This window comes from Anopheles coluzzii, chromosome 2 (assembly GCF_943734685.1).
Source record: "Anopheles coluzzii chromosome 2, AcolN3, whole genome shotgun sequence".
NCBI lineage: Eukaryota > Metazoa > Arthropoda > Insecta > Diptera > Culicidae > Anopheles > Anopheles coluzzii.
Genome location: NC_064670.1, coordinates 30,458,995 through 30,474,874, shown reverse-complemented (window position 1 = coordinate 30,474,874; position 15,880 = coordinate 30,458,995). Strand labels below are relative to the sequence as shown.

General features: G+C 47.5%; 1 protein-coding gene across 1 annotated transcript; it reads left to right on the top strand.

The window, feature by feature from the left end:
• The first annotated feature begins 6,765 nt into the window (after window positions 1-6,765).
• LOC120950087 (cuticle protein 19.8-like) lies at window positions 6,766-7,882 on the top strand. The gene is made up of 2 exons (XM_040367840.2): window positions 6,766-7,111; window positions 7,186-7,882. The coding sequence occupies exons 1-2, from the start codon at window positions 7,100-7,102 to the stop codon at window positions 7,774-7,776; spliced, it is 603 nt and encodes a 200-aa protein (XP_040223774.1). The 5' UTR covers window positions 6,766-7,099; the 3' UTR covers window positions 7,777-7,882.
• Window positions 7,883-15,880: the final 7,998 nt, after the last annotated feature.

Here is a 15,880-nt window from a genome sequence, read left to right as displayed (position 1 = left end):
TGCCGTATCGTACGTGATGCTGGGGCACCGTTGTATTTCTTCCTCCATCGGGGCACCCCTTTAAACAAGAACGGTTATTTTTGTGCATCGCATTGTAACCCGTCCGCCGCCCCAGACTTTGTGGGTCAGTCGGCTAAAATATGCCTGTTTGACATTGCTGGCTGTAACGAAGTCTTTGTTTTACTGCCTTCTGCCCAACGGTTCTTCTGCCTGCTACGCCTGTTTAAGTCTTTCGTATTAATTGCACGAATAAATCATGCGCTTCTGGGGAAGCAGAAGCACCGAAATTGCGCCCTCCTTTGGGTGCACCCAGCCTAAAGGTAAGATGGCTGGATTTTGTTTTTTTAAGTATACTTATATTTAATGAAAATGGTGCAAGAATAAAATTATGACACTATCTGAAAGAGCAAAGAAAAAAAAAGGCCCGGCAACAGGATGACACCGGTCATCCTGTCCCGTGATTGGCGACGTAGCGCAGTAGAATGATGTAGGTAGAAAATTGATGTGACAAAATGTAACCACACACTCCTCGTCCCTCTTCCCCGTCCCATCGCCATTGCCGACCATCGTTACCCTTTGCTGTGCCATCCAGAATATTGCTCAGGTTAATGAAATTACTCACCCAAACTCCGCTACATCTTTCCCGGTGCTCTTTCGCCAAGCCCCTCGTCCCCTGTCTACCCCTTCCTGGATCGTATGACCAAAGCGACCCGAGTCCACGGTCACGGCCAGTGACGAACCGTTCGTACGATGCTGGTCGGTGCGACCATGGGCCACGGGCAGCGGGCTGCGCAGTTTATGAAGACAAACACGCGGCGATCGTTTCGGGATGGGTCGTTTGGTCATTTCGCCCGCAGGACTCACACAAATAAATGCTCGGGCGGCCGCCCCGGTAGGTTCGCGGGCAGGCACTACGGGGGTAAGCGAGAACATAAAAATGTAATTAAAATACTTCCATCCGCGAATCCGCGTGGCTCGCGTAACGGGGCCCAGCTCATGCGAGGCAGCGAATCGTTTGACGCAACGCATGATATGAACCACGGCCATGGACATGTGTGCGCGCGCGCATGTGTGTGTGAGTATTTATGCGTTTTTAACTCTTTTTTTTTTCTTCATCGACCAACGGCCAACACCATCAACAACAAAACCAACTCACGCAGACGACGTTCGTAGCCCGTTTCGGCGGGTCCGGGGCGTGGTGTCCTAAATTCCAACTCCGGCATCGTTTTGTTCCTTCCTTCAGTTTCGAGCATGGTGTGCCTTCTTGTTTTTTGTCTCATTTGGTTTTGTTTTCGCTGTCCGGTGCACCCTTCCCAAAAACAAAAAAAGGCCGGAAGCTCCCTCCGGGCCAGTTGAATGAAGAAGAACGAACGCTGGGAAGTTTTTTGCGCGGGACTACAAAATTTAACCGTTTCGTGCACATTCCTGGGACAAGCGAAGAGGATCGTGTATGCGTGTGTGTGTGTGTGTGTGTGCATGTTTTTATTTTTGGCGGAGCTGTCGCGAGAAGTGATCGAGATGCGATTTTAAGAAGACTTTTTGTTTCGTCCCTGTTTGGCAATTGATGTAGATGCTTTATGCGTTATGATAAGTACCGGCGCAGCGAGCCTGGCTTGGTTTGCTTCTGCCTGATACTGCCCCCGGAAGGTGACGGATGGCAACTAACCACCCTAGCAGGACATCAGACAGTAGTTTTACTTCTCTTTTTTTTTTGCTATGCGAAGTAAACGGATGATTGGTAAACCCACCCCTGGGGGGTGGGGAGACCTAGGGTTTGTAAACAAGCGAAATAACAGGAAAGCCAAATTATTACAACCAGCTGGTCGCTGTGGTTCCGTTGATGGGGCGGTTTGGCCGCTGCCGCCGCCGCAACGGTTGAGAAGGATAATTACAGCCCTTTCCGTGCGGGTACCAATTAACGACGATGCCGCTGGTGTGTTGTTGTGTGTTTATTTTGTTTTCCTTCAGTTTTTTAACGGAGCTCGTATTTTGTTGCTGCCAAATGTGATTTATTTCTGATTAATGTTTATGGTGTGATGATTTGCATTTGCCATCTTGCTGAACCGGACACGGGTACCGATTGTTAACTGTTCGTTTAAATGTATAGTTGACAAAAGTATTTTAAAATTTGTATTCAATTCAAAAGATGATGACATTCGTTAAATTCAATAAATATGAATCTTAGTAGTTAGTTAGTCACTTCTCTAATTAAAATTTCTCTAATTCAATTTACTTCACGATTTTGTTATTGGGAGGATCAACGATTCCAATTAGTTATTTTCTCCATATAGAATTTGTCATTTGGAGGTTATTTTTTAAATTAAGTCTACAATCCAAAGCCACTATCGAACAATACAAGCTGCTTTTACACTTCTGTTTCACTGCTTCGTTTTTATTGATTTTTTTTACAGAACTTCAATGTAATGGCACGAAATTGTCAATAAAATAACGAAAAAAGGCTAATTGAAGGATGCTACGAGTTAAAAATTTCAGTGTTATTACTTATAATGTATACTTATAAACTATCTTTAGACTGCAAGCATCGAAATCAAGCAGTAGCTGGAAACGATCGAATGTGTTAAATTTTCGATCGGAATTATTTAACGTTAATCTCAGCGCTATTTAAGAAGAAAATGGTAAACAAAATAAATAATATCGTTCATTTCCCCTTTTATTTCTATCCAGCTTGATAAGATATGTGTGTATGTGTGCAGTTGCTTCGTTCAAGCAAACCACCAAACCCGTGGCCTGGTCCACGTCCGGCCCGGGTCCGGATAAAAGGCCAATCTTAGAGCAGTATAATGATAATTATAATTATTTATTTATTGCTCCTCCCCGATTCGGCACACCCGAACGGTTCGCCACGACCACCACCACGGCAACAGGCCGCTCGACCGTTTTCCCATCGCCGGCTGCAACACCGACGGCATCCCGTTTGCATCTTTATGGTGACCGAACATGCAAATGAGCCTACCGATGTAATCATACAGATATCATAAAACTGTACCGCCGCCAAAGTCCCAGAACATGTGTGCACAAGCAAAGGGAAAGGATGTGGCCAAGCGGCCGAGAAACGGGAATGCAAAACCGTTCGGCTTTACAGCAACCTCCGAGCCGCCCAGATGTGCTTCACGCTTGGTGACATGGCGACATCATCAATCCCGTGTGTGTGTGTAATGCTGCTGTGACGTGTAATGATTCAAATTTCCCAAAAACGTACGATAAAAAAAACGTCCGCTCAATGCCAACACATTTGCTACACCGGCCTTGGCCTTCCATCGCCCATTCCAAGGGTAACCTTTAAAACGAGCGCCCGGTACAAGCGGTCCGTGCGCGTGTGTACGATACGCTATTTACATATTTCCCGCTTGCAAGGCGCCAGCGGAGGCAAGCGTTTTCGGGGTGAAATGGTGAAAAATTGCAACCTTCCTGTGCACACTTGGTGCGCACAGTGAATGGTTAAATGGTTACGAAAAAAAACAACATAACACTCAAACTGCACAAACAAATCAATCAGCACTGCAATGGTGTAACATCTGTGCAGTCCCAGTTGCTAATGAAAAGAATGAGAAGATCAGCGTCATTGGCCTTTTTATTTGCAGAACGAAACGCATCGTTCGTTTGCCAGTGCCGGCTTTGCCAGACTGCGACCGTCGCCCCTCAGTGTCAAGGGCGTGAAGACGGGAGGACATTCATACAAAGCGCCGATTTGCATCTTTTTCCAACAGTTCTGCTTGCACCGTTGATTTGCGCGCAAAAATAAAAGAAGAAACGTTAAAAAAGGACCATCTCCATAACAAAACAAATGTCTGTGCTGCATTTTTTGAGGACATTTTTAAGCACTCAATTATCGGCGCAGCAAGCATCGCCGTGCAAACGTTTGCGCAGCACGAGCGGCTCTCGAAGTGTGTGCTTCACACCCAACGGAAACGTGGATGCAGTGGGCGCAGATTATCGTTCAATATTTGCATATTTTTGGATTGTCGTATGGAATGTTTCCCACCGCTGGCAAGTAAGTGTTTGGCGTGCTTTTGCTTTAATGGATTACCGTTTTCAATTGTATTTTCTTCCAACGTTACCATGTATTCTAAATAACGTTGCATTTCTTTTTCGGTTCAAATTTGTCCCATTTCCGCAATGAATTAAAAATTATGAACAGAAAAATGATTCTGCACTATAATCGGATCAAATTGAGCCATCTTGTGCCCTGCCCCAACCGATTAACCCCAATTCTGGTCGGGAATTGAACGGCTTCGACAGACCAAACATTACACACACCCATATCCATTAAATACAAAAAAAACCCGAAATGCTAACTGGGTTACGGGTTTGATGCCTTAGATGATGCGTCATTTTGTTGTTGCGGAATCGGTCTAGCTCAATTCCATCCGGCGTCGCACAATTCCGCAAAGGCTCGTTTAACTTTCCAGCTCGATTTAGCCCCGGTCAGTGTCGCATCGTTGTCGTCATCGTGATCGCTTCCCCTGAGAGCCAGTCCAATCTTACTCCTAGCTAACCAAAGCCGTCATACGACTCGATGATAAAACCAAGCACCAGGAAGACAGGTAATACAGCATCTCTTTTCGCCAACAAACGTGTGATTCAACGGTCCCAAACTGGCCCAAAATCTTCCGTACTTGTCATCCGTTTGTGTGTGTGTGCGCGCGCGTCATAAAAATTAAGGTCAACGATGTTTGGCCAGTCAAACAAACCAAACTCTGGGATCTAGGCGACTGCTGGGCGAGCAGCATATACGCCCATTATCCCATCGTTGCGGCGAGGTGCGCGCAAAAGAAACGAAAGAATTGCTTGCTCAATTTCAAGCTGGCGCTTGGTGGTGGCGATTTTCCCAGCACCCCGAACCTGCTTTGTACGGCCACAGCTCGATTTCGGGTGCCCGATTCCCATTTGAGAGTTCCCCAATTCCCGTACGCGTGTGCCGGGTAACCAGCGAAGGGAGCGGAACAACGGGTGGAGGGGGAGGGAACAAAACGTTCAACCGGAACTGGGCAAACTAACAATCGTCGGGCATCGGGCATTGCCGCTTTATTGCTTCATTTCGCCGGCCAAACGGAAGACGAAGGTGTTATCGTTTCCTGTGCGGCCGTTCGGGCCCCGTAGAACAGTGCGGTGGAAAGTGAAAACGGGTTAATGGTAGAAGTAGGTCAGAGCATATTACCATGATTTAGAATTTGTACGTACGTTAAGCTGAAAATCTGTCGAAAAGTACACATCTTGAATTTATAAAAAATCAATAAATTTTTTTATCAAAAACTAATTGTTTGAGTTTTTTAACAATGCCAAGTAATTATTTTGCACTGTGGATACAATACACAAATATGAGACATTAGTCAAAATCACAAATAACGAATTATGCAGCTAACTTTGCAAGACGACCCGACTAGCTCTGTAGTAATTGCAAGTTAATTTAATTAATATCGTTATAATCACGCTTCTTATCCTCCTTCACAAAGTACTTAACGCATCGCTTAATCTAATCTAAAACAGATACCTTTTCGGATGATAATTTCCCTTCAAGTTATCGCATCTGCCCCGTCTCCATGGTGCAATGAAAATCAAAGGAAACGGGGAATAAGAAACATCTCAAACACTTATTATCAACCAACGCATCTTTATTGAACTCGCATGGGCCAACGAGGCGTGCTTTGTGCCCACTAGCCAACACACAGCACTAGGCCGCCCGCCAAACGCAGACAGTGCGTCATCGAGCACCCGCGATTGCCGGCGCCGTATCGCCGTTACTGCGTGCGCTCGGTGCCGGACCAACATTAGGCCAATTGCCGGCCAGCCTCGCCTTTTGTCTCCCCTCTGCATCTGGTGCCGGTTTTGTTTGAGGTAACTGCGGCGAGGTACCTTTCTTCTTCTGTGATCTTTATTTGTGGGTCTCAAAATTACGCTGGTGCTTTGGGTTTTTTTGGGGGATTGCTTGGCTTACTTTTTGCTTTCTTTGCTTTCTTCGTGCATTTCATGAGAGAGCCCGGGGAAGAGCGAGTCCGCGAGTGGTTCTCTAATGAGAGGAAGGGGGAGGAGGGACAGGACAAGTGCAGCACGGCAATCACAGCCGCTGTCGATGGAAATTGAAATCTAGTTCATTCATAAATCACTGCCGCACGACGGGCACTGCCCGGAAGCGGTCAACGCTGGGAAACGAGTGGCGAATATTTGAGGGGCAGGAAGGTAAGAGGTGGAGAGAGGGGGGTCCGATATTTTTGACACTTTGGATTCGGTTTGAAGAGAGGGAAGGAGCAGCAGCAGCAGCAGCAGAAAGGAAAGAGTTTATTTATGGATTCGATCGAATTGATTTAACGGAAAAATTGGGTTAACGTTCTGCTCGCTGCGTTTTACGAGCGGAAGGGGGCGTGGAAAGGTGTGGTGTTATTTTGTCAAGCTATTTTATAGATTTTGCTTGAATGGCTTGCCTGGTGCGGAGACTGTCTTGATCCAATACGTTTTTGTAATGGAAATATGTTATTTCTGGTTATAAAGGAAGTTAGCTCTTGTTCCGAAAGAGGCAATGTGATGAAAAACAGACAAGTTTTAACCTATTACATTCTAATAATTAAACAAACTTCTTCAACGACTAGTTTGACATCATTCATTTGGCACACTTTTTACAATAACCTTGTAAGCATCCACCATCGTAATTCCCGCATGTTAACATTGGTACAATATTCTTGTATTTTAGCACGTTACCACAAGCGCACACGCGCGCGACAGCGTACAGGGGCATGTAATTGGAAACGGAGCGCTTAACCGCAAGGAAGCTGACGGATCTGTTGAGCTGCTGAACATCAAATGTCTACATTGTAATCAATTAGTGCATGAAGATCAACTGGCTGCAATTGGATACTGCTGTTGTAAAGCCTAAAAAGAAGCTATAGTTCACCTCAGGTTTGATGTTTCATTGCTAGACAGCTCTCGCTTCGTAGGCGGGTGCAGAACGACTATAAAACACGCTGGCCCATCCTAGCAAAGACATCATTCAGCAGCTGAGTGTTCTAAGTGCAATATCAGCAATTCTACTGCGAGTTTACCGCTTCTCAGTGATTTACTCCAGCATCAGCAACACTTATCAAAAATGGCCTCAAAGGTAATAAGTGTTCGCCTTTGATGGTGCTTAACGCTTTAAAATACAACAATCCTCTCCATTGCTCTTACTCCTAGATCTCTCTCATCGCCGTTGGGCTACTGCTGGTGAACGTGGGCGTGAATGCGCAACAGTACGGCCAGCAGCTGGGACGCCGCAGCTCGCAGGATCGATTGAACCAGCTCCGCTCGTATGACGACGGTGCCCGCCAGTCCCGCAACTACAACGATCTGTACAACGAGCAGCGCTACGCCAGCCGCACCCAGGATCAGGAGCAGCAGCAGCAACAGCAGCATCAGGATCGTCGCGAGTCGTCCGACTACGATCGGGATGACTACAGCTACGGGTACGCCGTGCGGGATGAGCTTTCGGGCGACATCAAGAGCCAGCAGGAGGTGCGCAACGGCGATCGTGTCCGGGGCCAGTACCGCACGCTCGAGTCGGACGGCACCGAGCGCATCGTCGACTACACGGCCGACGATGTGCGCGGTTTCAATGCGGTCGTGCGTCACCAGCCGTCGGTCGGTACGCGGGCCCAGCTCGTCCACACGCTGCAGCCGGCCGTCCTGCTGCGACAGCCGACCGTTGGACATCTCGTGTCGGGGCAGCATCGTCCGGCGCTGCTCACCACGCCCCAGCAAACGTCCACCGTTCTGCTGCGCAACTAAAACTCCCTCCCCTGCGCTCCGATACTGGATAATACCCGCGTACCCGCACACACCCGAAGAATGCCAATAATGTTAATTCAATAAAATGCCACCGTACACAAACGTATGCCTGCCTTTTGGCTGAAGTTTCGACGGAGAGCAAGTGCGTGTAGCGAAGCGAAATGTTAGTAGGTAGCAGCAGTCTGTTTAAGTCGGGGCAGCGCTGACAGCGGTGCCCGCCTCATCAATCAGCCTCATCCGGGACAGTCTGTCCGGGGTGCGCTTCCGGCGCAAGCTGGGGTGAATTATGGGGCTCCCGGATGGCTGGCCCGATGGCAGCATGTTTGGCCGACCCATTTCATCTCATTGCTGTCAAATTAACGAGCCTCGGGGCGAGCGCTCCCGTCCAGTGCTTCCCCGCACGCTCAACCAACACACCGGAGCAAACGATTTCAAATCACCACACCACACCAGGCCACTAAATCTCGACTCCAACCTAATCCAACCGGTCGCGCTCGGTCCCGGTTCCTTTTTTGCATTCTCCGAACGCGCAAAAGCGCAACGGAAGACGCTCATGACGGGTGACGCGCCGAGCGCTGGTCTAACGACCATCATCAGCGATTGCTTCGGGTGACTTAAACGCTGGGAACGAGCGCAAGTGACGAACGCTGCGAAAAAGTGCGACTCGTTAGCGGACCAGGGCCGGGCATTGCAAGCGGCTCCACGGCAGCTTCCTGTGAATTTCTGTACCACTTCCCCCTTCTTTCTCTCTCTTTCTCTCTCTCTCTCTCTCTCTCTCTCTCTCTCTCTCTCTCTCTCTCTCTCTCTCTCTCTCTCTCTCTCTCTCTCTCTCTCTCTCTCTCTCTCGACCCCTCCATTGCATTGTGCGGCCTTCGCGAGTAGGTGAAACTGCCGGTAGGGAACAATTTATTAATCGCTCGGGAAGCTGAGCGCGACCTCGGGGACGGGAATAGTTCTGACCTGAAACCTGTGCACACTGCTGAATGCAAACCGTGGCAAACGGGAAAAGGAAGGCTAGCTTGACGGGGTGGTGGCGGAAAACGCTCGGAAACAAAACAGAAAAGAATGCATCGGGCGCGAACGGTGGCAAAACGCGCGCGGCACGGAACGAAAACAAAACTTTTCATTTCTCTCGAACCTGGTGGCTGGTGGGACGTTACCGGGCCCGGGCCTGGTAGTGAGCAGGAACAAGCAGGACAGAAACTCGACCCGGGTGGAAAAAAAACCCTCCCACCCTGAACCCCTGTCTGCCGGTGGGAGAGGAACCACCTCGTTGGCACTTCCGCTGGCACAGTTTTCAGCAGATTAGCTAATTAATTCAAATCTCCACGAATGAGGCTTTCAGTGAGGGATGAGTAATTAAATCGGTGCGTGCGAGGGCAAGTGGCACACAAGGGGGATGCTACACAGGTGCCCTTTCCGTATTTTGTTGGTTGGTTTGTTTTTGTTCACTGTCTCTCGTTATGGGTAGCATATGGGTGTTTGGCGGTGTCTGCAAGCCTTCCTTTGCATCAGCCCAACGGAGGGCTTTGAAACTCTCCCGGAGCCATCGAGGCCGACTCATTCACCCGCGGGAATACGTACTCGGAACCTCGGGAGTTGGGACGAATGGACAAAAAACACAAAATCACATCACTCGTTTCTGGCCCCCGTTTGTGTGTGTGTGTGACGCCATTGTGATGCGGCTTGGTGAAATAAGGTTGGTAAGTCAGCGGCTTGCCTCAGAGCAGCTGTAGGGCGGGGTGCACGGCGATTGCAATGCAAAGCAGTGTTATCGGTGTGGATGGGTCATAAAAAGAGTCCATCATTTAAACATAATAAGTCGGTGGAAGTATTTATAAACAGGCCCATGTTTAGGGCAAAAATCTCAGCATAATATTTACAGTTTTGTTTTGCACTCTGTCACTGTCACTGTTGATACAGTTTAGGAATGCATTTTAAAGTTATGGTTAGCAACGCCAACCCCTACCAGAGAATAATCGAGAGTGTCAGTATGAGATAGGGCGTCATGATTAATGATCTGGGGAAATTAATTATTTATACGTCACCTGCAGTAAAACATACATAAATACGCAGTATGATAGTGGATGATGTATATGTTTGGAGCAAACTAAAACAAACAAGAACCTTTTAGGAAGATATAAAAACCAATATTTGAGAAATTTATTGATTTGTTGAGAATAAACATTAAAAATTCATTCCTATTTATCATGTCGCATAGCATCACTTGTGCTTGATCCTGTATATAATCGTATTGGAATTTTCAAGCGATAATGATAAAATGTTCTGGTTGAAAACATTTAAAAAAAAGGAAACACATACACCATACAAATACGATGCAATTGCTTTTTTTCTGTTTCATGCACAGCAGCAAAACCACGACGTGCCAGTAGTTTAGATAGGTGACCATTCCTGCATTACCTACAACTACAACCTTGCTCCTTTTATTGAACACCATAAACAGACCGAACGCTGCCAAGTAAACAAACAGCCTGTGTAGGGAGGAATTACAACAACAAAAAATACAGTACAGCAACACAAAAACAAACCAACCGGCCCTTCCAGAAGCAAATCAGAAGCCTATAAAGAAGTACGAGAACGGGTTTGCTTATTTTCACCCGCATTTTTTTTTCTTTTCGTTATACCCGTCATCGAGCCAGTGGATTGACGAGTCCTGATTTGTAGATGGCGATCGAATTGCGGACCATGCCATCGGTCCCCATCCTAGTTGTGTGACCGCAACACATGTGGCTGGTTCTTCAGCCATAGCGCTGCTTATTAGCTTTAGGTTTTTTTCTTTCTTTCTTTCTCTACTCTTCCTGAGCTTAAACCCCGATGTCGCTACTGGGCAAATGCGCGCTATTAGGGATGATATAGAAAATAAAACCATAGATCGGGTCTGAGTAGTTTGGTATTGGCTGCATGCACCAGATCCCCGTTCCGCTACCATCCGGGACAGACGCCACCACTGTACGGATGTAGGTCAATCGGGCAGGAACGGGTTAGGCGCACGACCGGTATGACATTTGCCAGACAAATAGTCTGCAGATACAAACACAAAAAGGCTACCATGATGCACACACACAGCACGTTGGCGTACCGCTTTTAGCTCAATAAAATCCCATTTCGATGACTTTGACCGTTCGTCGTCTGCCCGCCATACGGATGCGTTGAAGTCTTTCCAGGTTTTTGTGACTCGTCTCTCATTGCCGTGCAAGTTCTCAGGCCGTTCAAAGGCACCTTTTTTGTTGCTGTTTCCTTTGCTACTGTGGTGCCCTTTTCCAGTCGCGACGAATGGGAACCGTACGGTATAATAGAAGGTCACGATCGATTTTTGCTGAATGTGTGTGTGCTCCGCAGTGCGCTTCCTTCCATCGCCGACTGCCACCAAATCTTCGACCACTTTCTTCGTACCCAACCAAGGCCAAGGTTTCAGCCACCGTTTGTTGTTGTTTTTATTCCATGCTTTTTTGACCATCACTCTCGACGGTGGCTTTCCGGCAGCACTTTTTCCCTTCCCGAGCCTCACGGGAAAGGCGCGTATAGTTTCACTGAATCATTTTCGATTTCATCAGCTCGCCTTCCGGGCAAGCACGAGCAAATGCGCGGCAGCGTTGGGGGTTAGAAGACGAACGAAAAATATAATGTACCCGCTCACCGACCGGTGGCAAAAACACACCATTCATCAGCAAAGAACAACGGCGGTGGGCAAAGTGCTCGCATCCCGATGCGTCTTCATTAGCTGGAAACGGTCGCAGCTGACCGGGCCGTCCCGACCGTAAGCCGTGTACAGAGTGTGCGTTGGCGGTGACCTACATTTGGGTCGACACATTCGGCCGCTGGGATTGGTTGGATGGATGTAGATGCTTGCTTCCTGCAAAAAAATAACGCGTTAAAGAATGCCAAGCTGTTTAAAACGACGATGATGAATCGAAAACATTTATAAAACCCCCCCGACTGTACAATTTTACGCTCTGGACAAATCATACACTTTGTGATCCAACGCATCATTCGGTTCCCTGTTTGAGAATTATGGAGGAAGAAAACCCCCCAGACAGTAAGAAATAATATTCGTGCAAACAAAGAATTATTCGCCGCAAGTTTATGACTGTGAAAGGGCTTGAATGAAGCAAATCCACGTCTGTTTTGTTCAGGCAAATTCAAGCAGCAGGGTGTAAAACTTAAAAAAAAAACCCCTCACTGCCAATCTTCCCACGATCACAGGCGACGAACCTGCGCTATTCGCTTTTTGTTGTTGTCTCACAAAGACCTGGTCTGAAAACGAAGAACAACCAGGCAAAAAGCGCACCACTTCTGCATTCTATTACGCAGCACTTTCTCCCGTGAGGTTGCGAAATGTGCACGAACACATCGAGAGGCCAGAATCGGGCAAAGAAAAACACCTTCATTCTCATGGTCACCGGAGCGTACGCGCATTCACTTCCTCTGCCGCCCCTACGCTAACGATCAATCGGTGCGAAACAAACGCCACAAAGCTGTAGTACTTTTGTTTTTGTGTTGCTCCCCAAAATTGAACAGATTAACCTGCGTTTATGTTTTGGGTTAAGGGTAATATGCTTTCTAGCTTTGCTAATGTTTGCTCCCCGCGTGCTGTTGCAACTGGAACGGAACCAGATGACGGAAAACAAAAAGCAATGCACACCGAAAGTTCGTCGAAAGTAATACACATAAAACTTAAATTGAACAAAACGATTGTAGCCGAACCTGTAATCACCCATTTCCGAAAACGAAACTGTCATCAAAAAGAAATGCGCCTTCTTGCGCTCTGCGGTAGGGAAGACATATGTCTTATAGACCTACCAACAACACAAAACTAAAAGCCACTTCCAATCCACGCTCGGTCTGGCTGGATGACAATACAAATCGTCAAGCTGAAGTGGTTTCGTGCGAACCGAAAGGCAAATATTCATCCATAAAGACGAGGAGTGACACACACACACATCGCGTGTACAGGCGAACAAACTATCATTAACCTCAATATCACACCGCACGGTGACACAAAATCCAAAACGCAAGAAGCATTCTCAACCGAGCGCGCGAGCGCGTGCTAAAAGCGGTTTAGTGGTTTTGGAAGCCGGATAAGACGGCCCGGGGTGGACTGGGCAAGGGTAACACGCGTTCACCAGGGGTGCTGAGAGAGGAACGGAGATGGAGCCCTACTAAGGACCAGGGCTTTCGTGCTGGAATCGTCACGCAGGAAGGAGGGGCGAAGAACTGTTGTAGGTTTTTAATTCGTCACCGCTCGTCGGAGCACGCTGGCAGCGGATGCCATCGTGGCCGCGAATTTCTGCGCTCAGCTGTGGAATCTGGCTCGACATGCGCATGTTTGTGTGTGTGTGTGTGTGTGTGTGTGTAATACGCTCGAAGTTTTGCTTTCTATTGAAGAATGATGGTACCGGTGGTTGCTTTCGTTATCATTATTGGACGGTGAATTGTGCCCGTCTTGCTATTGTTGAACACGTCAAGTGGGTTTAAAATAAAAAAAAAACTAGATAGTTTCACTAAAACTTAAACGGAAACAATTATTGGAAATACAACTAATACTAAACAAAATGAATCAATAAGTACAGCTCAAAAACAACTCCAGGGGGTTCGTGTCTTGAACTTGATGTAATTGAACTCTAATGTATTTTTTTATTTAGAAATGTAGTTTTATAAATTACTATTGAATTTGAGTGTATATAATGGTGGATAGCAAATGTTTTTGAGGCATAAAAAATGATTTTATCCGGCAAAGATTGAATGGTTAAATTAAAACAAAAACTAAGTATAACTATAACGCAATTACGCTTCTTACCATCATTACAGCGTAACCACACGACAACGCTTTTCAGGACAAAATGGGTAAAGAATTAAGACCGCATTTACAAAACCCTAGCCTGTTCCACCATCCTCCTCCAAGTGCTTACTCAGCTCTCAATACTCTCCCAATCCACCCACCATAGCCGAATAAACAGTCACCGTAGGCGATTCCATTTGTCCGGCATGCAAAGTGATTGTAACTGTACATTTGTAACGATGGCATCATGCGTGGTCGATTGCCAAAATACAGCAAAAACGCAACCCCGCAATACAAAACAATACCAGCACGCATACAACCACACTCGACGATTGATCCAGCTGCTGCTGTCCGAGCGGGCGCTGTGACACGGTTCTTGCCCTGGTGATGTCACGCATCGCCGTACGTAGTCGCGTGTTCTTGATGCCACGATGTGCGAGATGCCTCCGGGTATCTTAAGTAGTGGCTGTTACCCCGGGCATATTAGCTCCACTACTTTGCCCTGCCCGACACGAACGATCGATCGACTCGAATGGATATATGGATAGTGACTGGTATTATGGTAATATTGTGAAACAAAGGAGGGCAAGCCCCGTCGGCACACTAGCTTTATCTTGGCTAACGGGACCGTGATGACATTGTGCTGGAATTCCAAAGGATTCTGTCTAGAATGTAGGTAAACTAAAACAAATATATTCAAGTGAGTAGAGATGATTGTAATCTGTCGAGTTAGGGCAAAGGAGAGACTACGATTAACATTAGGTAGGACATATGCATCTGCTTATTGGTTGGAAAGAAATATAGCTGAACATGTTTAAACAATTTTTATTTTCCATTCCCGATACGCTCGACCGTTTTGGCCAAACAAAAATCTCGAAACAATTCGATTCGAATATCAATCTCAACGTCACGGATGAACTTTGTTTGGGTTCGCTGTCACATACAATGCTCAAAAGAATAGCTGTCTCCTCGATAGTGTCAATATTTGCCAAACACGGCCCATTCCACGCAATCAATTCTCAACGCGTCCCGACACATCCGTTACGAATGGCTTTACCTCCCAGCAGACCGCGATCGTGTCCTTTGTGGTTGTTTTTCTTTTTACCAAATAGAATAAGGGCTCGTCTGGTGCTTGGACAAAAAAGCTGAAACTATCACACACACACACACACACACACACACACACACACACACATCCATTTCCCTGCTGCCGCCCGAAGCATTTGAACTGAAATTGAGCAATAATTCACTCGTTTGCAGAAGCTGATGCAAAACCATGCCACAGCATGATGGCAGTCTCAACATTCCCATTGCCTTTCCCTTACCTTGCCCAAACACCAAACCCTCCCGGTGGGTGATCGATGCATTTCCTCCGGCGGCAAACAATCGCCACAGGTTGCGCACCCAGCAGGTGCAGTGAAGGTGCGCTAGTTGGCTAGCAGAAACGTTTGCCAATTGTCAATTGGCACCTTGCTGCCCTACGTGCACTGCTGCTGCGGCCACTCTCTTTCCACAAAACCACACACACACGCACACACACATACCACCCATCGGTAGCAAACCCAAGCCGGGACCGGTCACCGAAAGCGCACCCTGCGGGGAGTAGATGCGCTCGGTGCAAATGAAAATATTTATCAACACTTGCGCACCTATGCCCGGTCGGAAGCACCTTTTAAGGAACTGCTATTTGTAGTTCCCATCCCTTTTTTTTTGCTGCTGTTGTTTTCGCACCGACATCCTTTGGCTCAATTAGTCACCGGACTCGTACGGGAACTCGCTCCCGGCTGGAGGTACGGTACCGGCACCCGATTCGAGCAATGCATCTTATGCAGCGTTGCGTGAATGTAGGGGCCGGGCTGGAACGAAAGGCAAATGTGAACAGATAGCAACCGAAGCAGAAACAAAACAACACGCTGCAAGGGGGCGCTGGTGTTCGATAAAGATTGAGAGCCTATTCTTGCCCGGGGTCTATTCGCCGAATCTCTTCCCCAAGGGGTCAACACCCACTGCTCGGGTCGTTTGCGTGGTAGGGCGCGGCAACACCGGCTGACCTACTTCGGGGAATCGGCACCGAGGCAGTATCCAACGGGTCGGACCGATCGTCGCCCAGGGAACATCAATAAATTATGCTACGGTGCTGGAGGACGAGCTTGTGAAGATGTGTTTTTCGTTCCCGCATCGTGTGACCCCCACTCGAAAAGGGCGTGAGACTGCTGGCGGTTAGGTTTGGGGCGGCTGTGTCGGTATTGGAAATGTTGCCAAAACTTACACTTAACCGATTGGAGTCGATCAAGCGATAGAAAG